Here is a 26,620-nt window from a genome sequence, read left to right on the forward strand (position 1 = left end):
CTCTACAGCCTCACTACTAGATGAGTCAATTTTTTTAGCTCTTTGCTAATCTCATAGTTAAGAAATACTATCCGTCTTAACTTGGAATCCCTAGAAAACAGAGACTAAAAGCAATTCCAAGGAAATAAGGAATCCTCTGGCAAGTAAGCACGAGTGAGGGAAAAGCAAAGTGGGGGGAAAGGAGGAAAAACTAATGCAAGGTAGTGAGTTACTAAGCTAGCTACATGCAGTTGGTTGCTTGGTAAGGGGAGTGTTTCTCCAGAGGCTGGACAGGGTGATACAATTAATCTGAGTATATTGCAGGGAAAAAAATTATAGCAGGAACAGATAGGTTGACATCCAGTCATGATACACCCTGCATGACAGATTAAAGGATTTACACTGTGTTGCTTTGGCAATGAAAAACAACATTTTGGGTGGGAAAGTGATAGGAGCAAAGAGGCTTTTAGGAGGAGACAACCTGGATTAGAGTAAGGAGAGTTTAGGCAACAGGACACTACTTGGCAAACAATCACATAGTCCAGCGGGGGAGTGCTGGGAACAGGACTAAGAAATTAAGTTCTTAATTTGGAGAGTTTGGGGGTCTCTCTGACTGGGATCTAAGGAGTTTGTAAACCTCTAAAATTTTATGTAAATTTTGTGTCCTAAGTATGTCCATTGATCAGGGGAAAGGATTTTTAGCTTTCACCTGATTCTTAAAGGCATCTGTGAGCCAATAATTAGAAAACCCTGGGTCACTGAGCTTTTGTGTTCACTGATCAGTTTATGTTGTAAGTATACCTCATTTATGAACTTAGTATAAATCTCTGATGATTCACATTTTATATCCACATTCTCTGAATTCCTATTGTACTTACTGTCTGTGCTGCTCAGTTTTACATCTAGCTTGGTTCTCTAAGATTTGCTTTTCTTACACTGTACTTTTCTTAAAGGAACTCATCTGCATATTGCCCTCAGTCACTGTCAAAATATGATTTTAGGGTTAAGCAAAGTGCAACTTAAATGAAGTAAAATCTGCTTAAGAACACATTGTATCAGGGTGGGGGGTGGAGGGTGGGATGAACTGGGAGATTGGGATTGACATATATACACTAATATGTATAAAATAGATAACTAATAAGAACCTGCTGTATAGTACAGGGAACTCCACTTTGCTGTACAGTAGAAAGTAACACAATATTGTAAAACAACTGTACCCCAATTAAAAAGCAAACAAACAAACAAACAACAAAAAAAGGAGCACATTGTACCAAACATGTGAACATATAGGGCTAAGTTAGAACTATAGAAAAAAGTTTTTTCAAAACTTGGCTACCTACTAACAACAGCAATAGTTTACTATGTTTTTCCTGTTGCATCAGAGTTCATCCCAAGAGCACAAAGGCCTTACTGGGATGTAATACTGCCTTATTATCCTCCTCTCATTGGAGACATTGCATTCGAATGCAGCTGGGTCTGTGTGTGCTGACGTATTCGGAGCAGGAAAGCAGGGCTTTGTTCAGTCTGCTGGAGCCCAGCGCCGGGTCCAGCCTCATCAGACCCCACCCCTCCTTACTTGGTGCGGGAACAATGCCTCCCACCCCCAGCTGTGAGGCATAGAACTACAGGGGAGCATTTTGAGTTCTTTTAAAAAGCTTTTGTACCATTAAGCTGTGTATTGTTGAGACATTTTGACCACCTTTCAGATTTAGCTTTTAAAATTGATTCCAAACACTGAAATTTATGCCTCTGGGTTAGGACTTGCCTCTTGAGCATTTAAAAAATATTTTATTATGTACATTAGTTATTTTTCAGGAAAAGACTGAACTTTAGTTTTGAATTGTCTATAATGTTACCTAGAAATTCAATTTAATATTACTCTGCTTTGGGTGAAAAAGCATAGAGTCATATAAAATTAAGAGCCTGGGACTAGGTCAAGGATAGAGGAAAACTTCTTAAACACTATTGAAAAGTATGTTACAAAACCACATCTTTGGGCTTCCCTGGTGGCGCAGTGGTTGAGAGTCCGCCTGCTGATGCAGGGGACACGGGTTTGTGCCCCGGTCTGGGAAGATCCCACATGCCGCGGAGTGGCTAGGACCGTGAGCTATGGCCACTGAGCCTGCGCGTCCGGAGCCTGTGTTCCACAACGGGAGAGGCCACAACAGTGAGAGGCCTGCGTACCGCAAAAAAACAAACAAAATAAAACCAAACACATATTTTTCTTTTAAAAAGAGGATTCTTACTGAGATTAGAACAGAATTACAAAAACTGTCAAAAAGAATAAAATTCTCCTTAAACTTCTGCTGTTACTGGAGCTAAATGTCCATGAGTGGAAACATTAATATTTTTAAATAGTTCTATTGAGGTATAGTTTACATACCATACATTCACATCTTTTAAGTTCAGGGAGCCATAATTTTAATGTCATTATATAATAGTCACAAGAGCTATTTCTGACTCTACAGTAATGCTTCACATGTAGTTAATATACTAAGTATTTTGTTGTTATATCAATAAGATGATCCCAAACATTGGTCACAATTTTGATGAGAAAGACTTTAGGATCTTGTTAGGAAACGTGTCAGTGGTATCACTCCCGTCGTACATTATTACTCAAGTCTACTTTTTATTCAGATCAAGACTCTCCTGTTAGGCTGTGAGACACAACTTTCCACCCACACAGGAACTCATGAAATCTCCAGGGTATGTGTTAGCAGGGAAGGTACTTCCACCTTGGAGAAAATACAAAATGCCATTTGAAGGTATATCTTTAACATTGTTTTTTAAAAATTAAGAATAAATGAACAGATTACATCCAGCAGATAAAGAGCTTTTGTTACATTATCTTAAAAATGGTCCTTACTATTTAGGTTCTGTAGAGAATATTGACTCAGAGACTGAAGATTTGGTTTTGGGTCCTGTGGAACTACTTACAAGGCTCTCAGGCCTCATCTTGGTTCACTCATAATCTCTGGGGCTTAGTGTCCCATCCGTGAAATTGGGACCAGGATAATTGCCCTGACTAATTTAGAGAGTTTTAATTAGGAGCAATGGAAATAATGTAAGGAAAAAGTGCTTTGTTAGCCACAAAGTGCTGGTCAATTGTAAGGTATTACTTTTGTTATCACAAATCAAGAAAATGTTCTTTATTAATCAAAATCATTTGCAAATAGTTCTAAGTGTCTATCTGAAACTTGAGTCTCCCTAAAACCGAGCTCCTCTGCTGAGTTTGTAGTTCACCTCTCTATCCAAAATGTTGTTGCCTTTCTTGTCCAATCCTATTCCCCTCAAGATTGAGGAGTATCAAAGAAAAGGGGATTAAACTGAGCAGGACACTGTGGGGCCCTTCTGGGGCCCCAAACCTTTCCATGTCCCTTGTTTCTTGCTTGTAGGAAAAAGACTTTCAGTCTCCTTGGCCTCCCCTGAGTTCCAAAGGGTAGATTCAAAGAGTTACTAATTAGGAGAGTGAGGAAATGCAGAAAGAAGCAGCAGTGCAGGATAGGGCAGGGTCCTGGTTCTTCCCTGGGTGATATACATAACAACCTGGCACATGTCTCTGAGTTCTTCTACAGGAACTAAGGCTCCCACCCAGGTGGAGGATGGTAACTCCAGGCTGAGCACAAGCATGTGGACCCAGACTGGTTGGAACCAGAAAGCCAATGACTGAGATCCTTGGGACACCACCCTGTTACCTCACCACCAACCAATCAGAAGAAAGTCACACACCCTGCAGCCCTTCCACAAATTTTGCCTGTAAAAATTCTTACCCCAAACTTGATTTTGGCAGGTGAGAGGACCTTGGTTCTTGTCTTCTCTGGAGAAAGAATTCCACAAAGAGACCAAGGTTATAAGGCACATATTAGAAGCACAGTACGTGTGGGAGAGCACATCAAGAAGCAGTTTATTTAGGGCAGGAGCAAAAGTTACACACTTGGAGAAGAGCATGGATGTCCTTGAGAGTGAGGAACACACGATAGGGACAGCCTAGGTTGTTAATATGGGGTTAATCTTCCAGATTTAGATGAGGGTGCCTCCCCTTTCCCTCCCCTATGATCACATTGTCTTCAATTTCTTATTTGGGCTTCCACCAGGCACCATTTTGAATCTTTCCCATGAGCACGTAAGTGAAAACCCACAGGGTGGAGGTGGGTAAAAACTGCAATGCTAATGATATTATAATGATATTACAATGTGTCCAAGGCTACTAGAGGACAGCTAGAGATGCCCTCTGTGTGTGTGTCAGGCTGGGAAACCTCCTTGACCACAAGAATGTGGAGGCTGAGGTGGGCCTCCTCATCTTTCATCTGTTTAGGGCTCATCATACTAATACTAGTTTATCTCAAAGGGTCAGCAACAAACCTGCTGCAACAGTTTAACCTGAAGCCTATCTATCTCTTACTGCAAAGTGCATATGCTCCACAATTTTCATGGTCAGAGTTTCTTGCTCAGATGTTACAGATTTTCTGTTTTAGATGCCATTTCTCCTTGTGTCATGGCCTCATTTAGTGCAAAACTGGGAGATGGCTTTGCCTTCTGCCTAATGTCTATGCATAAGGAGGCTGTTCTTGTACCTGGCTCCAGCTTTCCTGCCTCCAAACCATTGGAGAGTTTGGGCATTTTGAGCATGAGCTGCCCGTTCACCTTGCTTGGCCTTGCAATAAACCTTTCTCTGCTCCAAACTTGGGTGTTTCAGTTTGTTTGGCCTCCATGTGCATTGGGCACGTGAACTTGGGTTGACAACATATCTAAACTTGGTGCTATATATTCAGGATAAACACATGTGGCTCTGAAATGGACACCCGTAGGGCTTTTGTTCCATAGGGATAATGAAGAGCTGGGATGGATCTCCTGCCTTCACCTTCAACTCCATGTGCTTTCTTCCTGCCACTTCCCATTCTGAATTATTGCATTCTTTATTATTAGCAGTTTATTTATTATCACATTAAAAAATAACAAAAACACCTAGTAAGTCACCTGAAGAATGTCCATATTTCTTTAGATAAAATGAGGTAAATTTGTGCCTCTAAATAATTAAGCTTAAAAATAAATAAATAATTAAGCTTAGCTATGGGACAAATAGACTGCATAAGTTGTAAAGCAAGTAAAAGGTTTTAGTAAAAATTGTAATTAAGTAAAGATAAAATCATAGTGGTAAAGCTAGTGCCAAAAAATATTGTTCTCTGATGGTGGCATCACAAGACTCAGGGCTTGTCCCTAGCACTTCTATGGACTTGATCAAGCTATACATGTTTTTCTTAAAATTTTTCCATAAAATTCAGCTAACACTTCTAACATATTACAAAGCACATTAGGTATCTTGGACATCCCGAAACATAGCAAGCTTATTCATACTTAGTTTGGATTAATTTAGACTTGACTCCCTACAAGCCTTCCTGTCACAATGTCGTATTCAGTAGATCACAAAACACCATGAATATTTCTCTGCAATATCTTCTAAATTAATTTTTTATTTTCTTATCTATGACTATTTTGGATTTCCAAATCTGTCTCCCATAACTCCCCAATATACCCATCCTGCAAAGGGATGTTGAGATAACTTGCATACATCTGTCTTTACCATGGCTCTTTCCTGCTCAGGAACTGTCTGCATCTCATTCTTGATATAAATCAAATCTGTTACCTTTCATGTAAGTTTTGCATCCTTCTATACTTCCTCTGTCCCATTTCTCATAGCCAATCAGTAGACTATCCAGTTTAGTCAATTTGGCTTCATTAACGTGAGCATGGAGTCTCCGTGCTTGTCCTTCCATTTGTATGTTTGCTTAGAACTTTTGGAATTAAGATTCCTTCTACTTTTTCATTGATTCATTAATTGAACGAATACTTAATGAATGCCTGTTCTATGCTAGGCACTCTTCTAGGTATGAAGATACACTGGTAATATGAGAGATCAGGCCCATTCTCAGGGAAAAATAATAGCCAATATATAAACAAACAATAAATAAACAAAATAGGACAATGATATATTATGGAGAAAGTAAAATATGATAATGTGATAGAGAATGATCGGAGGGAGGGATAGTTTTGGGCTGGTCAAAGGGAGTCCCATTCTGAGGAGGTGAGACAATGACAAGAAGGAGGCAGCCAGATGGAGACTGAAGGCGAAGGTCCTCCAGCTGAAAGACATAGCATGAAGGTCTAGAAACAGAAATGAGCTTGGTGTGTTCAAAAGATAAAAGTAGGTTAACTGTAGTGAGTGAGGAGGAAGAGAGATGGTCTGAGGGGGGCGGGGCCAGATCATGTAGGGCTTTATAGCTCATGAGGAAGGGTTTAGTTATTTTACATGTCCTGAGAAGTCACTGGAGTGCTTTTGGTAAGAAACAGGAAGATCTAGTGACCATCTCCTCCCCCCCGCGTCCTATGTGCTTCCTCTCCAGCCCAAGGTACAGTGATGATCAGTTCTTTGAACGTTGCACTTTGTTTTTGATCATTTTCTAGTGTGGAGGTGGAGGGGAACTGTTTGGGGCTTTCTAAACTACATGTGCTCTCCCCCGTCTTCCAGGGGAGCCTCTGATTCCCCTCTGCCCCACTCTTTGCAATCAGCCAGTGTTAGCAGTGAGTCATACCTTCTGATGTGTCCTGGGAGAAAAACTTTGACAAATCAGTTTTCTATCCATCTCATGCGTGTATGAGACATAGAAATGTATGAGTAGCCACAGTGGAAGGAACTGAAGGACAGAGAGCTTCCTTCCTCTTTATTTGGGGTATTCCTGGAGCCCATCATATACCACTTATGCACGAGGACATGCTCAACGAAGTAACTTATTTATAAGACAACATTCCTTTGTTTATTTTCTTCCCACCCAACAGACTCACATTTTGTTTTATATTAAAGTAGTTCAGAAACCAAACTGTACAGTTTTGCTGGGGTCCACCTAGAGAGGAGAGGCTCCTTTCTAAGGGAGCCCAAACCCAAATATAAAAGCAAATCACAAATGTGAGCCCTTGTAAACCCTTGTATGGCGAACATCTCTGGCAACACTCTCAACACCATGAATTTAAGATAGTCTATTTTTTCCTGTAATGAGATGTAGTGATTCATTTTCATTATCATAAATGCTGTGCTGATCCATTTCTAGTTTCCTTTATCTGTCCCCCAGTCATCTAGCAAGTCTCCATAAAAATATTTTAAATAAGTGTCAGTTTGTGTTCCTAGTTTGCGCGAGTAGGGGACCAGGTAGAATGCAAACAACTTGCCACATTCTTTCCTAATAATGTCACACTTACTAAACAGTCGATCCCTGCTCCACACACGTCCCACCATTGCCACATTTCATCAAGCGACAGGGAGAAGCATCACACTGGCCAACGCTGCGCCCAGCATTTGGGCGGCCCTCAGGCGTCCCCAGGCTTCTGAAATGGCCATTCTTCTTAGTGCGAACTTGCAGAGTAAAAATACAACCTTGAAAAGAGAAAAAAATACTTCAGTTTAAAAAATGGAAGAAATGGATAAAACAAGAAGACAATTATTTTTCATTTTTAAAGGAACATTTTTCAAAATAAAGTAATACATGTTAATTTAATGAAAAAAAAACCCAGAAGCACAGGGTGAAAAATAAAGTCATCTACCATATCACCACTCCAGAGAAAACAGTTATTAACATTTTGAGAAATATATATATATATATATATATATATATACACACATATACATATATATACAGAGTTTTTTCTATTCTTAGTTGTATTTTCTTTTAAACAAAAGTAGAATCTTGCATGAAATATTTAATATATATATTGTACCAAAAATTTGTAGAGCATAAATACCTTTAACTCTTTTCTCATAGCATTAACTATTTTTCAATGATAGCATAATAGTCTCTTAGATCATAATATACTTAATTAAATTTCAATTATTGAACTATTGACTCATTTCTTTTTTTGGTATTAAAAATAATGCTATAAGAAATTTATTATATGTATACCATGTGCATTTGCTAAGTATTTCCTTAGTATAAATTTCCAGAAGGAAAACTACTAGGGTAACAGATATGGGTGCTTTGCAGCGTGCCCAAGTGTCATGGATATTTTGCACAGTTATGTCTCCCGCACCAAACACAGGGACTCCCGCCTCTTCACAGGCACCACAATGCAAGACTTTATTGTCTGCTTTATTTTTAAAGGAAATAAATAATAAAATGCCTTTGCTATTTTTATTTTTTAATAAAATAAATTTTTAGTAAAAAATTTTAATTATTATAATATAATAATATATTAATATTAATTATATATAATTAATTACAATTATATTATAAATATATATTTTATATTATAAATATATATTTATAATATATTATATAAATATATAAAAATATATATAAATACATATATTTATATATTTATATATAAATATATAAATATATATAAATAAATATATAAATATATATATTTATATAATACATAAATATATAAATATATATTATATATAAAATATATATTATATTATTATATATATTATATTATATTATATTTTATATATAATATATATAATAATATATATATAATATATTATATTTATATAATATATATTGTATTTATATATTTATATATTATATATATAATATAATATATATAATTAAATATATTTATAATATATATAATTATATATATAATTATATAATATATAATATAATATATTATTATTATATAATATATTATATAATATATAATATTATATATAACTATATATATTTATATATGCAAAAATATATATAAATATAAATATATTATATATAATATTTAATTATAAATATAATTATAATTATAAATAATATATGGAATAATATATTATAATAATATATTATTATATATAAATTTTTATTATTTTATTTTTTATTAATTTTTTAATAAAAACTCCATCTTTATTGGAGTACAATAAAGTACAACATTGCTTTACAATGTTGTGTTAGTTCCTGCTGTATAAAAAAGTGAATCAGCTATAAGTATACATATATTCCCATATCCCCTCCCTCTTGCATCTCCCTCCCACCTTCCGTATCCCACCACTCTAGGTGGTCAAAAAGCACCAAGGTGATCTCCCTGTGCTATGCAGCTGCTTTCCACTAGCTATCGATTTTGCATTTGGTACTGTATATATGTTAATGCTACTCTCTCACACCGTCCCAGCTGACACTTCCCCCTCCCTATGTCCTCAAGTCCATTCTCTGCATCTGCGTCTTTATTCCTGTCCTGCCCCTAGGTTTGTCAGAACCATTTTTTTTTTTTAGATTCCATATATATGTCTTAACATACGGTATTTGTTTTCCTCTTTCTGATTTACTTCACTCTGTATGACAGACTCTAGGTCCATCCACCTCACTACAAATAACTCAATTTTTTTTCTTTTTATGGCTGAGTAATATTCCATTGTATATATGTGTCACATCTGCTTTATCCCTTCATCTGTCGATGGACACTTAGGTTGATTCCATGTCCTGGCTATTGGAAATAGTGTGCAATGAACATTATGGTACATGATTCTTTTTTTTTTTTTTTTTTTTTTTGCACAGGCCTCTCACTGTGGTGGCCTCTCCCGTTGCGGGGCACAGGCTCCAGATGCACAGGCTCAGCGGCCATGGCTCATGGGCCCAGCCGCTCTGCAGCATGTGGGATCTTCCCGGACTGGGGCATGAACCCGTGTCCCCTGCATCGGCAGGCGGACTCTCAGTGACTGCGCCACCAGGGAAGCCCTATATGACTCCTTTTGAATTATGGTTTTCTCAGGGTATATGCCCAGTAATTGGATTGCTGGGTCATATGGTAGTTCTATTTGTAGTTTTTTAAGGAACCTCCATATTGTTCTCCATAGTGGCTATATCAATTTACATTCCCACCAAAAGTGCAAGAGGGTTCCCTTTTCTCCACACCCTCTCCAGCATTTATTGTTTGTAGACTTTTTGATGATGTCTATTCTAAGCAGTGTGAAGTGATATCTCATTGTATTTTCGATTTGCATTTCTCTAATAATTAGTGATGTTGAACATCTTTTCATGTGTTTGTTGGTCATCTGTATGTCTTCTTTGGAGAAATGGTCATTTATATCTTCTATCTATTTTTTTGATTGGGTTGATTTTTTGATATTGAGTGGCGTTAACTGCTTGTATACTTTGGAGAGTAATCCTATGTCAGTTGCTTCATTTGCAAATATTTTCTCCCATTATGAGGGTTGTCTTTTCATCTTGTTTATGGTTTCTTTGCTGTGCAAAAGCTTTTAAGTTTCATTAGGTCTCATTTGTTTATTTTTGTTTTGATTTCCATTTCTCTAGGAGGTGGGTCAAAAAGGATCTTGCTATGATTTATGTCATGGAGTGTTCTGCCTATATTTTCCTCTAAGAGTTTTATAGTCTCTGGCCTTACATTTAGGACTGTAATCCATTTTGAGTTTATTTTAGTATACAGTGCTAGGGAGTGTTCGAATTTCATTCTTTTACATGTAGCTGTCCAGTTTTCCCAGCACCACTTATTGAAGAGGCTGTCTTTTCTCCATTGTATATTTTTGCTTCCTTTATTGAAGATAAGGTGATCATATGTGCGTGGGTTTATCTCTGAGCTTTCTAACCTGTTCCATTGATCTATATTTCTGTTTTTGTGCCAGTACCATACTGTCTTGATGACTGTAGCTTTGTAGTATAGTCAGAAGTCACGGAGCCAGATTCCTCCGGATCCATTATTCCTTCTCAAGATTGCTTTGGCTACTCCTGGTCTTTTGTGTTTCCATACAAATTGTGAATTTTTTGGTTCTAGTTCTGTGAAAACTGCCAGTGGTAGTTTGATAGGTATTGCATTGAATCTGTAGATTGCTTTGGGTATTATAGTCATTTTCACAGTGCTGATTCTTCCAATCCAAGAATATGGTATATCTCTCCATCTGTCTGTATCATCTTTAATTTCTTTCATCAGCACCTTATTGTTTTCTGCATACAGGTCTTTTGTCTCCTTAGGTAGGTTTATTTCTAGGTGTTTTATTCTTTTTGTTGCAATGGTAAATAGGAGTGTTTGCCTAATTTCTCTTTCAGATTTTCCATCATTTGTGTATAGGAATGCAAGAGATTTCTGTGCATTAATTTTGTATCCTGCTACTTTACCAAATTCATTGATTAGCTCTAGTAGTTTTCTGGTAGCATCTTTGCGATTCTCTATGTATAGTATCATGTCATCTGCAAACAGTGACAGTTTTTCTTCTTTTCCAATTTGGATTCCTTTTATTTCAAGATGCTTGATATGACTTCAATTTTCTGAAATTGACTGAGGCTTGATTTGTGACCCAATATGACATCCTAGAGAATTTTCCATGAGCATTTGAGAAGAAAGTGTATCCTGTTGTTTTTGGATGGAATGTCCTATAAATATCAATGAAGTCCATCTTGTTTAATGTACCATTTAAAGCTTGTGTTTCCTTATTTATTTTCATTATGGATGATCTGTCCACTGGTGAAAGTGAGGGATTAAAGTCCCCTACTATTATTGTGTTACTCTCGATTTCCCCTTTTATGGCTGCTAGCATTTGCCTTATATATTGAAGTGTCCTATGTTGGATGCATAAATAATTACAGTTGTTATATCTTCTTCTTGGATTTATCCCTTGATCATTATGTAGTGTCCTTCTTTGTCTCTTGTAATAGTCTTTATTTTAAAGTCTATTTTGTCTGATATGAGAATTGTTACTCCAGCTTTCTTTGATTTCCATTTGCATGGAATATCTTCTTCCATCCCCTCACTTTCAGTCTGAATGTGTCCCTAGGTCTGAAGTGGGTCTCTTGTAGACAGCATATGTATGGATCTTGTTTTTGTACCCATTCAGCCAGTCTATATCTTTTGGTTGGAGCATTTAATCCATTTACATTCAAGGTAATTATCAATATGTATGGTCTTATTACCATTTTCTTAACCGTTTGGGGTTTGTTTTTGTAGGTCTTTTCCTTCTCTTGTTTTTCCTGCCTAGAGAAGTTCCTTTAGCATTTGTTGTAGTGCTGGTTTGGTGGTGCTGAATTCTCTTAACTTTCACTGTCTTTAAAGGTCTTAATTTATCCTTCGAATCTGAATGAGATCCTTGCTCGGTAGAGTAATCTTGGTTGTAGGTTTTTCCCTTTCAACACTTTAAATATGTCCTGCCACTCCCTTCTGGCCTGTAGAGTTTCTGCTGAAAGATCAGCTGTTAACCTTATGGGGATTCCCTTGTATGTTATTTTTTTGCTTTTCCCTTGCTGCTTTTAATATTTTTTCTTTGTACTTAATTTTTGATAGTTTGATCAATATGTGTCTTGGTGTATTTCTCCTTGGATATATCGTGCATGGGACTCTCTTCCTGAACTTGATTTACTATTTCCTTTCCCATGTTAAAGAAGTTTTCCACTATAATCTCTTCAAATATTTTCTCAGTCCCTTTTCTTTCCTCTTCTTCTTCTGAGACCCCTCTAATTCAAATGTTGGTGTGTTTAATGTTATCCCAGATGTCTCTGAGAGTGTCCTCAATTCTTCTCATTCTTTTTTCTTTATTCTGCTCTGTTGCAGTTATTTCATCTCTTTTATCTTCCAGGTCATTTATCAGCTCTTCTGCCTCAGGTTTTCTGCTATTGATTCCTTGTAGAGAATTTTAAATTTCATTTATTGTGTTGCTCATCATTTTTTGTTTGCTCTTTAAATCTTCTAGTTCCTTGTTAAAACTTTCTTGTATTTTCTCCATTCTATTTCCAAGGTTTGGGATCATCTTTACTATCATTACTCTGAATTATTTTTCAGGTAGACTGCCTATTTCCTCTTCATTTGGTCCATCTGGTGGGTTTTTACCTTGCTTCTTCATCTGCTGCATATTTCTCTGTCTTCTCATTTTGTTTAACTTACTGTTTTTGGCATCTCCTTTTCGCAGGCTGCAGGTTTGTAGTTCCCGTTGTTTTTGGTGTATGCCCCCAGCGGGTGAGGTTGTTTCAGTGACTTGTGTAGGCTTCCTGGTGGAGGGGACTGGTGCCTGTGTTCTGGTGGGGGAGCTGGATCTTGTCTTTCTGGTGGGCAGGACCACAACTCGTCCTGTGATTTGGGGTGTCTCTGAACTTAGTATGGTTTTAGGCAGCCTCTCTGCTAATGGGTAGGGTGTTTTCCTGTCTTGCTAGTTGTTTGGCCTGGGCTATCCAGTACTGGAGCTTGCTGGCTGTTGGGTGGAGCTGGGCCTTAGCACTGAGGTGGAGATCTCTGGGAGAGCTCTTGCCGGTTGATATTACATGGGGATGGGAGGTCTCTGCTGGTCTAGTTTGCTGAACTCAGCTCTGCCACCTCAGAGGCTCAGACCTGACACCAAGCCAGAGCACCACGACCTTGCCAGCCACAAGGCTCAGAAGAAAAGGGAGAAAAAAAGAAAGAAAAATAAATAAATAAAATTATTAAAATGAAAATATATAATAGTAAAAATAATTTTAAAAAAGAAGAGGGCAACCAAACCAATAAACAAATCCACCAATGATAACAAGGGCCAAACACTATACCTAAGATAAACATAAAATCAGAAACAAATCAGTTGCAGACAGCAAACCCCATGTCTACAATTGCTCCCAAAGTCTACCTCCTCAATTTGGGATGATTCGTTGTCTATTCAGGTATTCCACAGATGCAGGGTACATCAAGTTGATTGTGGGGTTTTAATTCACTGCTCCTGAGGCTGTTGGGAGAAATTTCCCCTTTTCTTCTTTGTTTGCACACCTCCTGGGGTTGAGCTTTGGATTTGGCCCCAGCTCTGTGTGTAGGTTTCCCTCAGGCATCTGTTCCCACCCAGACAGGATGGGGTTAAAGCAGCGGCTGATTAGCGGGCTCTTGCTCATTCAGGCCAGGGGGAGGGAGGTGTACTGTAGTCATAATTGGAATGCAGGGTGAGGCTGCGGCAGCATAGGCTGGCATGACATTGCAACAGCCTGAGACTTGCTGTGTTTTCTCCCAGGGAATTTGTCTCTGGATCACAGGACCCTGGCAGTGGCGGGCTGACCAGGCTCCGGGGAGGGGAGGTGTGGATAGTGACTTGTGCTCGCACACAGGCTTCTTGGTGGCTGCAGCAGCAGCCTTAGTGTCTCATGCCCATCTCTGGTGTCCACACCGATAGCGGCAGCTTGTGCCCATCTCTGGAGCTTGTTTAGGCCGTGCTCTGAATCCCCTCTCCTCGTGCACCCTGAAACAATGGTCTCTTGCCTCTCTGGCAGGTCCAGACTTTTTCTCAGACTCCCTCCCAGGTAGCTGTGGTGCACTAGCTCCTTTCAGGCTGTGTTCACACAGACAACCTCAGTCCTCTCCCTGGTGTCTGACCTCCGAACCGGAGCCTCAGCTCCCAGTCCCCACCTGCCCTGGCAGGTGAGCAGACAAGCCTCTCGGGCTGGTGAGTGCTGGTTGGCACTGATCCTCTGTGCAGGGATCTCTCTGCTTTGCCCTCTGCACCCCTGTTGCTGTGGGTTCCTCTGTGGCTCTGAAGCTTTCTCCCCACATCCCCCGTTTCCACCAATGAAGGGGCTTCCTAGTGTATGGAAACTTTTCCTCCTTCAAAGCTCTCTCCCAGCAGTGCAGGTCCCATCCCTATTCTTTTGTCTCTGTTTTTTCTTTTGCCATACCCAGGTACATGGGGAGTTTCTTGGCTTTTGGAAGGTCTGAGGTCTTCTGCCAGCATTCAGTAGGTTTTCTGTAAGAGTTGTTTCACATGTAGATATTTTTTCTGATGTATTTGTGGGGAGGAAGGTGATCTCCATATCTTACTCCTATGACATCTTGAAGGTCCCCTCCTTTTGCTATTTTTAATTAGATTTGAAAGCCTTTCAATGATTTGTCATTTATAATTTTCCCTTTAAGTTGCTTATTATTTACTGTTTTTCTCTATCTACCTTTTGTCTATACCCTGCTAAAGACTTATTTGAAAGACCTTTTTATATAACGAGCACATTAGCTGTTTTGTCACATATTGTAAATACTTACTCCAGTTTAATATTTGCTATTTAATTTTGCTTATGGTGTTTTCTTTTTTATTTTTATGTGGAGAAGTCTATAATACTTATGTTGTCACATTTCTCTTTTTTTCTCTCAGGGATTTACCTTTGTACGTATCCTTAGAAAGTTCTTTTCCACACATATAATGTATGATCTTACTTATATGTGGAATGTAAAATTTGCTTTTTGCAGAGTGAAAGGCACTCAGAGCAAAAATGTAGGTAGAGGATGGAGTCAGGTGGTTCTGGGTTCAATTACAATCTCTGTCACATAATGGCTAGATGACCCAAATCTAACTGTCAATTTTTCCACCTTAAAAATGAGAACAAATATAACTACTCCATGAGTTAAGAGGAGTAAGAAAATATACATGAACTCGTGGTATAATGCTGGCAATATGTAGGTCTTGTATTCCCTTCCACACTCTCACAAATTCACTATTTCTTTTATTAAAAAACATTTCCTTTCAGCAAAGATTGTGCAATGCTAATATTAAGTTTTTGTAGTTTTTATAATCACACTCTGAAAAAAGCTTTGTTTAAATGACTGTAATATGTATTAATATCTGAAGTGTTCATTTAAAACAATTTCTCTTTTATATGAATAAATAAAATACTTTTGTTATGAGGAACTGCTAAAATATGTTTTTGGCTAAAAATGTAGCATTGTTATATTTAGAGAAACATTTGGCTAACACTAATAGTTATATGTGTTTATTTCATAGAGAGATGCTTCATGTCAGTCAACATAAGATACAGAGTAAAGACAATTACAGTGGAAGCCATTTGTAGAATATATATTGTATAATTTCATTCCTATTTATACAGCAGATTAAACATAATCTGCTTAGTATAGTACCAGGCACCAGGTATTCCATGCCTATATCTTGCATGTGATAAAGTGGGTATGAAAAAGACTTTTGGAGCTATGATATTGGAAAGACTGGTGAAGTTCCAAATAAGTGATAGCATTTTTTCTGACAGTAAGAGAATTTGTAAATGATTGCAGTGAACTCATTACTCTTCTCTTATGGGCTCTAGTTTGAAAAATCTCATGGAATTAAAAAAGAGAGAGAGAGGGACAGACAGACAGAGACAGAAAAAGAAAAGTTGAAATAGCCAGAAACTGCATGTACTAATGGTATGGGGCATTTTCGGGCTGGAATAATATCTTTACAGCATTGTCAATAAATCTGAATCTATTTTATGTCCACACTACTCAGTTGAGTAATGTTTAATAATCCCTGTATCAATGAACACTAGCTGCTGTGACACTAGAATAATCGATAGATAGGATAATAGATTTCCCCATGTTTGTACTAGTCAAAAGTAATTTTTAATTCTGCATCAGAATTAAATAGGTCTGACGGTGAAAGTAACAGATCTTAGAACACTGATGAAAGCTATGGTTCTCCTCTCCAGAAAAATGCATACAGGTACACACACAATTGTGTGTGTGATTTCAGGAGACTGAGACACACTGAATCCCATCCATGAACCTCAGCCTGAGAACCCTATGCCTTTAGAGAAGAGGGAAGAATCCCTCTTATTAGGACAGGAAAACAGTAAGGCCCTCTGTGCATGGCATATGTAGATTTTTTAATCTGGAGAAGGGTTAAATAACCTCTTCATGACTATGAAAGGCTATAGGGAGAATAATGGCTCATTAAAAACATTTCCAGAACAAAAGCAAAAGGGCTTGATCAACAGAAAGAATTTGTACTTTAGACTGAGAACTTCTGGATTAGATTTATGTATCTGGAGTGTTTAGAGAAATGTGAAAGCCTATGTCAGATACTCTTTTACTGTGTGTGATTTAATCATCATTCTAAAGACAAATGTGATAATCTTAACCTAATTATTAAATTCTTCCATAAAACTTTGTATTTGCTTTGTTATGATTGATTAATATAGTGGCTTCCAAATCTGGGGAGGTTCATTGAAATGCAAATTTTTAGACCCTCATCATAGAGATTTCACTTAAGCAGAGTCCAGAAATCTATATTTTAAAGTCACCTTGTATCACTCTTTAAAGCCAGTGAGATCAGCTCTGGGGAATCAGGTTTATAGTACAGTTGTGATCTGGTCATGATGACAGGGTGGTACTACTTGTCTATAATTTTCAGTACATAATAAAGGCTAGTTTATGATGGAGGAGGTGCAGACATTGAGGAAGGATTCAAGAGACAAATGATAAAATTAAGGGCTAAGCTAAGGTCCTGGAGTTTCCATAAGACTGTGGATTAAGTGGCAATTCCAAGAACACCCGCCCAAGATTTTCATCCTAAGAAGCTTGGCATGCTTCCAGGCCTGTCAATGTAGTTATTTCTGTCAGAAGAAGGGCCAGCTGTGTATGTGCTGAGTGTAGGCTCATTAACAGACTTAAGGAGAAAATGACAGGTATTGATGAAAGCCAGTCTTTGTTCTTGTTAACAAGATGTGAAGGAAAGTTCCTAACAGAAGGGAAAAAAAAACAAGACAACAGGAAACCAGGAAATGTTAGACTTCAATAACTTTGAAAGCTTCAAGTCCTCTGACAGTAGGATGGAATACCACTAATAGCTAACATTTATTGTGTTTATCATGTACTGGTTTCTGGTATAAGCACTTGACATAATTATTTTACTTAATTGATTAACTTACAAGCACCCTATGGGGTAGATATATATATATATTTTTTACAGAGGAGAAAATGGAGGCTCAGAGAGTATAAATAACAGGCTAAAAGTCACACAGCTACTACCTGGCAGAGCCTGGATCTGAAGGCAGCGTGACTAGAGCCAGAGCCACATCTGTGAGGCAGAGAAAGAGGAGCAAAGGTTTGACTGGAGCTGGGTCTCCTCCTACCACTGGCACCATCATCGTTGCTAACATTGTTGCTAACTGAGAGCTCTAAGCTCTGTGCTCTCTCTCCGTTAGCTCACTCTTGGAACTAGAGAAGTGCTGTGATTGTCCCATTTTACAGCTGAGGCACAGTGAGTCACGAGGCGGTTGGTTGACTCACCAGGGTCATGGAGCTTGTAGGTGGCAGAGGGGACACATATCCAGACAGTTGGGTTCCAGAATCCACACTCGTATGCTTGATTATATCCAGAATATTTACAGAAGAAGTGTGTGTGGGAACAAATGACAACAGTTTTTGATGACCCCCAACAAGGTCTCTCTTTCATTGAGTGGAAGATGTGCTTTCTTTCACATTTATAAATTTACCCATTCTTTTCTTTGAATATAATGTTTTAAAAACTCATTGATTTGTTTTGCCCTTCAGATGATCTCCTGCAGTGAAAGAACTGTTGAGCATTGAGCATAGAGCCTTAATATGTTTTAAACTATTCTTTAAGACACTCTTCTGAGAATCAGCACGGATTATATATTCAAAGAAAAAGTTTCTTTGAGAGTCTTGGCAGAATGAACTAGTTTTACTGGAAACTGACCTTGTATTATGTTGGATTAGCTGTGTTGTTTTCATGTTTCAAGTACATGGCATCCTGCATCTGTGTTTAGGCAGAAGTCAGTGCGGGTGGGGAGAATGGGGTTGCCAGGCAGGCAGAGAACTCAAGTGCCCCAAATGCATCACATCCTGGTCCCTAAACCTGGGCTCCTGATGGAGAGTAGGCTGGTCATGGGTGAGTGGCTTAGGATACTACAACGAGCAGCCCCCTGGCCAAATATTCTGGGACTAGGAGCCACCAAAAAGCTTATTTTCACCAAATGTATTATTATAACAATTCAAAACATGCCTTTATGTGATAACTCCACTATGAATCAGCTTTATAGGGAAGGTCTGAGTCTATGTTCCTTTTTGAACACAGGAGACAGGCTATGGCAATACGATTGCTTGTCCAAGTGTGGTGTTTTCTCTTAATCCCCTTGGCCTCTGGTGACCTCCGTGGGCCATATCTTCATGGTGTGGATAGGTGGCAGCCATCTGTCCATCATCTTTTATTTCAAGTACATTCCAAAGTTAGATGGAGTTTCAATTTTTACTGTGACTCCATGAGGTCTACCCTACTTACTCTATATTAAAAAGCACCCTATATAAAAATGACACACAGGGCTTCCCTGGTGGTGCAGTGGTTGAGAGTCCACCTGCCGATGCGGGGGAGATGGGTTCGTGCCCCGGTCCGGGAGGATCCCACATGCTGCGGAGCGGCTGGACCCGTGAGCCATGGCCGCTGGGCCTGCACGTCCGGAGCCTGTGCTCCACAACAGGAGAGGCCACAACAGTGAGAGGCCCATGTACCGCAAAAATGACCCACAATCCTGACCCCCCATATCATGCTCTACTTGTCCTTTTCCCCCCACATAATTTATTACCTTATACTACTATATAATTTATTTATTTACTATATTTAGTGTTTATTGTCTGTTCCCGCCTTTATCCAACTGGAATGTAAATTCACGAGTGCAGGAATCCTAGTTTTGTTCACTGAAACACCCTAACACCTAGTACATAGGTAGTTAAGTGATTAGTAAACAGTGAATGAACGTTTTCCATTAAAATCTAACTGATCAAGTCTGATTAGAAAGCAATCCTCACTGCTGGTTTTAGAACTAGAAATATACCCTTTAAAAGTTTTTTTCTTTTCTCAAATTTTGAGACAAGTAGGTATAGTGTAAAATCCGTCGATGTCTTACCTTGAAAGCTATTTTTAAAATCGGCTCCATTCGGTAGGAGATCTGGAGTGTATTCACTGTAGCCACCTACATAAAACTGACTGAAGACATTGAGACCAACCAGTTTTCCTGGAGAGATGATGGATTTATTTTGCTGATCATCTACCTTCAAAAGGAAAAATATTCAAAGCTTATTAAAAAAGAAATTGATTCCCCAGGGTGAACTGTTAAGATACTCTTTCGTTATTTCCCATTAACTTGGCATGAAAACTTACACACACCTGAATTTTGAAGAACTCATAAACACTTTACCACTTAATTCTCTGCTTCTCCGCTGGTGTCTGTTACTATGATATAGCTAGCAGTCATGGTTCTGCATCTCAATCAACATCACAGTTCTTCAAAGATTAGGAGATGGCAGCCCGTTGGGCCTCCTCCATCTGGCCTTACCTCCCTCTCATATCCATTCTCAAATGACCACCAGTCATTTATCAGCAAATGGAAACTGACCACGGCACCCAGCCCCCTTCTTAAATTTCTTGGTAGCTCTCCACAGGTCTCCATATGCAGATCTAAACTATTTAGATAAGTCCTTTGATGATACAGACCTTGTCTCTCTCCAGCCACACCTTTCACTTCCCTCACCTGAAAACCACCAAGAACTACTGGTGTTCCTTAAGCCCACGCTTCCCATGCTTCTTTTTCTGAACTGCTATTTACGCCAGTGTCACCTCTTTTGAGAAGCATTCCCTGAATCCTCTCTCTCACCTTGTTTATGTTAGTCATCCTCTAATCCTCTAATTTATCCCCACACCACTTAACTGCAACACCCCCTAGTCTTCTGTTTTGTGTGCTAGTCTGTGAAATTCATGGGGGCAGGTGGCCCGGCTCTTTCACCTCTGTCCCTCAGCACAGATCTGATAATACAGCAGCACGCAGTAAGATTGTGGGACAGATGGAGGGATGACCCTTTACCTTCAGCCAGCCTGATCGGAAGGACCTCCCCAGAAGGACCGTGTGGATCCCATGGCTCAGATCGAGGGGGTCGCTGCTGACACTTGCTGTGCCAGACCCCAGGTTGTAACTGTAAACCACGCGGCTGCTGCGCAGACCCACGGCCAGGAAGTCATCACCACTCAGCCCTGGAAGGAGAAAAGGCAGAGGGAAGGCCCACTGAGAGGAAACCCAGGAGGCTAGGCAGCTGCTTCACCCTCTGGCTCTGAGTCACAGACCCGAACAGTGAGTTATAACCCACACGTAACCTCTCATCTGCACTCAGGTGTGTGTGGAACTGCGTATTATTATCCAAACCCACAGACTCTGTCTGAGCATGAGGGTTCTGGTCAACCCGGAGGAATGCTCAATAACTAAAAAGTGGGAATTAAAATGTCCTTCTTGTCTAAACGAAATTAAGTGTGTACTTCAGCACAATTAGAACTTCACAGTGGAGTAAAAAACTGCTTTGGTACTGAACGAGATTCAAATGATTGGGATAACCTAGCATCAGCTTTGAATTTCTTTCTGTGGTTTGAGGCGAGTATAAAGAAGATTTCTTTCTATAGTTGCAGAGTGTGTTCCAATTGTTCTGTTGCAAAAGCTCTCAACCACACCCCCATGACTAGTTCAAGGCTGGCTGTTTCTGCATTCCCTATTTGCCCTCTCCCTGCCCTAGTCCAGGGCCATTCATGCATCACACCGAGTTGCAGAATCCTGAACACTCAGGATGCAGCTCATAGGGACCCATGGGGAAGGGCAGGTGGTTGGGAGAGTCCTGGCATCGGGCACTAAGGGAAGGTCCTGGAAGTAGGTTTGGTGGCTTTAGGAATGTCTGGGATGGTCAGTGGTGTGGGTCCTTGCAGATGGGCAGTACACACATAGGTTAAGGCAGGGCTTCTAGAGCTCGATGGGGGCAAGAGGTCTATGGACAGCATAGAGAAAATACATCACCCCGTTTCTCAAAGGTGTGTCTGTGGACCTTAAAACTGAAGCTCGCTGGTCATAGAATTGAGGCAAGGACTTCTGCTTGGAGGAAGAATAAGGACCCCATAGAAGTAAGAAGTTTAATCACAGGGCAAAAAGCAGAAGTGAGTCCTTGGATGTGGGCAAATTTGGGTGTGTACAGCACCCCACTGCATTTCTAAGGGTGATACCTTGTCTGCTTCCTCGGCTTCTCTTGGTTGTTAGGCTGATAAATGTAAAGGAGAGGAAAAATTCTGCAGGGCTGCGGTTTCCAGATAATGTAAGGAGGTGGGTTTCCTAAAGCACTTGAAAGCAGAAGACTGAAGTATTACTTAGAGATGCTTGAACTCTGCCTCTGCCTTTTTCATGGGTCTGCTGTGAACCCTGAGCTGGGTTATTTTGGAAGCGCCTTATGTGAGAGCCATTGTTAAGCATGTCGGGAACTTCCAGCAAATCTCCCTCTCTCTCTCTGGTGATTTCTTCCCACCTGCAGTGCTGTGGCAGGTTAGCTGGGCTGAGAATTTAAAATAGGGAGAACTCTCAGGGGAAAGCATACATTCAGGAAGGCAGTTAGAAAGGAGAGAAAGCACCCCTAGAGGCTGGAGGCAATGTCTCAGGAGGGTGTTGGAGTGCAGACGGGAAAAGGGGTGGGGGAGAGAAAGGGACAGCAGGGTCCTCCTGTGGCTGCGAATGGGGCTCTTTGAGAGATTTTAGCGGCATCTGAATCATCTTTGCAAATTGTTCAGGATGTTGGGATGGAGACGGTGTCCCGTGGACTGAGCTGGTGGTGGGAAAGCAGATCTACCTGAGCCTCACCCTTCTTTCCTTCCCGACCTGTTGCCATTCCTCTGTTCTGAGTCCCTGGCAGCCCATTTCATGCCAGGAACAACTTTACCCTCAAAGTCCTCACAGGGTTGGCTCAGGTGCCATGGGAAGTGGAGGAGAAGCAGCAGAGCATCAGGGACAGTCATTGTAACAGTATGAGGAGATGGTTAGGGCAGTTACAAGGAGGTGATTTTGAATTGGTTTCTGAGCTAACCCATAAAACGACCCAAAAGAATTTGCTAGGTGGGTGAGAAAAGGGGGGATGCAGAAGATGGATGTTCGAAGCTGAGGAAATAACTTTGCAAAACCCCAGGAGGGGCAAGGACATGGTATCCTTAGGGAGCTTCTGGGAGCTGGGTGGGGATGGTGTTAAGTGCATGTGTGGGAAAGAGACATGTACTTAAGGGCCTCTTATACTGCAGTGAATGGCTTAAATATTTTACTGGAGACGCTTTTTTACAGGAGCCGTGAAAGGAGTTTGAATGAGAGAATTACATTAGATATGGCCTTTAGAGGACTCTCGTAGCAGAGGTGCAGATAGAACTCAGAGACAGATAGTGAACCTCATTGGAAGGTCATTTAAGTGACTCAGGAGAGGAAAGATTAACGTCTAAATAGATCAAGGCAGTGGCAGAGGGGACAGATAAAAGGGGAGGAACTTGTGTGTGATTTGGAAAGAAACTTTGAAAGGATGGGTCCATTTGGAGTGAAGAGTTGAGAAAGAGGGAGAAGTTGGGGGCAGTTCTGAAGAGTCTGGTTTACAGAGCTGGGGGGTAGGGAATGGCCGGAGCCTGGAAAGGAGGGTCTGGGAAAGGAGGCTGACTCTAATTTATAGATGCTTCTGCCCACAGACACATCCCAGGGTGTAGACGTGGAGATGCACTAGGAGGCAGGGATAAGGAGAGCCAGGGAGCAAATCAGACCATGAAGCAGATGACAGAGTTGTATCTGCAAGCCATGGGTCTATTAGGGTTGCCTCTGCCACTCATAATCTGGACCTCCCCTCAGCACCCTGGTGGTGACGACAGAGTAGATAAGGAAAGAAAAGCAGCTGACTACCAGGGCTGGTGCTGGGAAGGTGAACAGTATTTTAGGGACTTCGAATTGCTCTGAGGTGGTGTTTTGCAAACCAGGAAGTCCATCACGATCACTCAGGGAGCTTATCAAAAATACAGATTCTAGAAGCTACCTTATACGACTTGTATGAGAATCTTTGAAGCTAGGTTCTGGAAATATTTCTTTTTTTAATAGGCTTCCCATCTGTTTATGAAGCCTGACGGATGTTAATAAATTTAGGAAGGTCGGGGCATGTGACCTGTGCTGTCACACAGGGCTTTGTGTTCAGAAGGGCTTGATTTCATGTTCCACTGTCACTTCTTGAAATTCTTTGAACTGTGCTGTGAAAATGTCCATGAGACAACAGAGCATAAGCTGGAACACAGGCACACACACAACATGCATGTTTGTTGTTTCTTGCCACCCCGTTCATATGTAGTGTTTGTGATGTCTCATGAGAACAGAATTCCCCCAAAACTGGGACGTACTTAGGAGCTGGTGATGAGAAGGAAGGAATTAGAGTAATTATGCTGCAAGTAGTAAAAGAGGGAGGAAGGAACGATGGGAGTTAACTTTAGATGAAGAGCAGTTAAGAGTAACAAGATCTAGGAACTGAATAAAAATACTTTTAGAATGTACAGAAAAAACCCAACACAAATTTGGTCTCTTTCCTAGGAAGAAGAGAGGTAACTCAGTTCCATAAATACTGTTAAGCAGAGAGCTTTGAAGGGGTTGTGTTATGGTGAGTTGTAATTAACATTATAACAACTCATGATACTGGTTAGAGGAAATTTCATGGGTGAAGATGAGATGCTGAGGCCAGAATAGCATCTGGCCTCATCATAGGCAGAGACCAGTGGAATGGAAGCAAGAGCTTCATCTAGGTGAGGAGAGGGATAGTGGCGAGGGCAACGATGATGGAGAATGGAAACAAAGTGAAGGATGCTGCCATGACATTTTGGAAGAAAAGACCAAAGGGGTTGAGACAAAGAGTTGCCAGGTCACTCGAACCTTCTCATATGGTCCTTAGAAGTGTGTGGTGCACTAGGGATGATGGTGGTGAAGGTCATAGATTCTAAATATATTGCATAAAATCTTGGGAAGGAAAATAAAACGCTTGTGTCATAGGCATGTGGTTATAATTAAGTTCATGGCATTTTGTTCCCTAAATTATTTAGAAGAGTTTATTGGATTTGTTTGTTTGTGGTTTGTTTCTTCTACTATTTACATCAGTCGTTCTCCAACCTGGCTGGACCTTTTTTTTTTTTTTTTTAACATCTTTATTGGAGTATAATTGCTTTACAATGGTGTGTTAGCTTCTGCTTTATAACAAAGTGAATCAGTTATACATATACATATATCCCCATATCTCTTCCCTCTTGCATCTCCCTTCCTCCCACCCTCCATATCCCACCCCTCTAGGTGGACCCAAAGCACCGAGTGATCTCCCTGTGCTATGTGGCAGCTTCCCACTAGCTATCTATTTTACGTTTGGTAGTGTATATATGTCCATGCCACTCTCTCACTTTGTCCCAGCTTACCCTTCCCCCTCCCCATATCCTCAAGTCCATGCTCTAGTAGGTCTACATCTTTATTCCCGTCTTGCCCCTAGGTTCTTCATGACCTTTTTTTTTTTTAGATTCCATACATATGTGTTAGCATATGGTATTTGTTTTTCTCTTTCTGACTTACTTCACTCTGTATGACAGACTCTAAGTCCATCCACCTCACAACAAATAACTCAATTTTGTTTCTTTTTATGGCTGAGTAATATTCCATTGTATATGTGTGCCACATCTTCTTTGTCCATTCATCTGTTGATGGACACTTCCATATCCTGGCTATGGTAAATAGTGCTGCAATGAACATAGTGGCACATGCCTTTTTTGAATTATGGTTTTCTCAGGGTATATGCCCAGTACTGGGATTGCTGCGTCATATGGTAGTTCTATTTTTAGGTTTTTAAGGCACCTCCATACTGTTCTCCATAGTGACTGTATCAATTTACATTCCCACCAACACTGATTTAATCCACAAGCATGGACAGGAAGGGGAAATCTATTATATAAGAGGGAGGAAGGGTATAAAAGGTTTCCAATAGTAAGCCCAGGAAAAATGATGCAGGTCAGTTTGACCTGAAGGAAAAAGAGAGATACAAAACACAGAGAGAAAATAGGCAGAACAGTGCAACAATCCTTTCTGCCTTAGGGTAATTCTAGTGGAGTTCTTACCAGAAGAAACATGCAAACTAAGTAACAGTAATTAGAGATGGTCTAATTAGCTTCACCCGGAAAGAAGGCCTGGTGAAGAGTAGCTACTAGTTGGAGCCATTGATTCATTAAGTCCTCAAAAGGAAGAATGAAACATGGATAAAAGCACTAACTCAGACCTGTGCATGGGAGAGAATTCCTGGGGGCACCTGTCCTGCTGTTCCTCCCACTGATGCAGGTCAATCATGGGATGCTATAAACCATGAACATGACAGGCATGTGCTTTCATGTGGTCTGCTTGAAAGGACACCCCAGAAACAGATCCCATGGCCCGGGAAGAGGCAGAAGCCACTCTCAGGTGCCCTGTGTGGGATTCAGGACTATTTGGAGGGCTGTTCCTCAGATCGTTCTGAGGGAGCATTTGGGAGAAAAGATTCATATAGAGAGTGCTGTGGAAGCCTTGTGTATTTCAGCCCTCATCAGGTAATCTAAAGGTAAATATTGTGACTTTTAACAACACAGAAACATGATCATCCTCACTCAGCTGATCCAACAATCTTTTAAGTCCAATAGGAAAAAAAGAAATCTTTCTGAAGTGTTTTATTTGGGATGAAATTTTGATTTATTAGTAGAGAAAGAGTGGACATGACTTGTTATAATTTCTTCAAACTATTCTTCCAATATGGTAAACTATTATAATGTATTAAATGTAATTTACCTTGATAAAAATGATGTGGTTGGAACCAAAAGAGGTAAGCTGAGTCCCAGGTACCACAAGGAGAGGAGTGTTTAATCTTGGCCTCTTTGCTAATTTAACTTCTAGCTGCTCACTTCCTCGTACCTCTCTTTTGAAAAATGGGAATGGTAATACTAATGCTTCATAGGATTGTTTCTAACAATAACATAAAATGTTTTTCTTCCAGTTTTATTGAGATCTAATTGGCATACAGCACTGTATAAGTTTAAGGTGTACCGCATACTGATTTGACTTACATACAT

At 39.9% G+C, this 26,620-nt stretch overlaps 1 protein-coding gene across 1 annotated transcript in view; it reads right to left on the bottom strand.

Moving 5' to 3' along the window:
* Positions 1 to 26,620, bottom strand: part of EYS (eyes shut homolog) — a 1,661,361-nt gene that overhangs the window by 55,400 nt on the left and 1,579,341 nt on the right. Inside the window, exons 36-38 of the mRNA XM_060283543.1 lie at positions 20,547 to 20,713; positions 19,593 to 19,737; positions 7,231 to 7,405 (exon numbers count right to left, since the gene is read on the bottom strand). Coding sequence (XP_060139526.1) covers positions 7,231 to 7,405; positions 19,593 to 19,737; positions 20,547 to 20,713 — 487 coding nt within the window. The remainder of the gene's footprint in view (positions 1 to 7,230; positions 7,406 to 19,592; positions 19,738 to 20,546; positions 20,714 to 26,620) is intronic.

The sequence above is a fragment of the Globicephala melas genome, chromosome 14 (genome assembly GCF_963455315.2).
Source record: "Globicephala melas chromosome 14, mGloMel1.2, whole genome shotgun sequence".
In the NCBI taxonomy this organism is placed as follows: Eukaryota; Metazoa; Chordata; class Mammalia; order Artiodactyla; family Delphinidae; genus Globicephala; species Globicephala melas.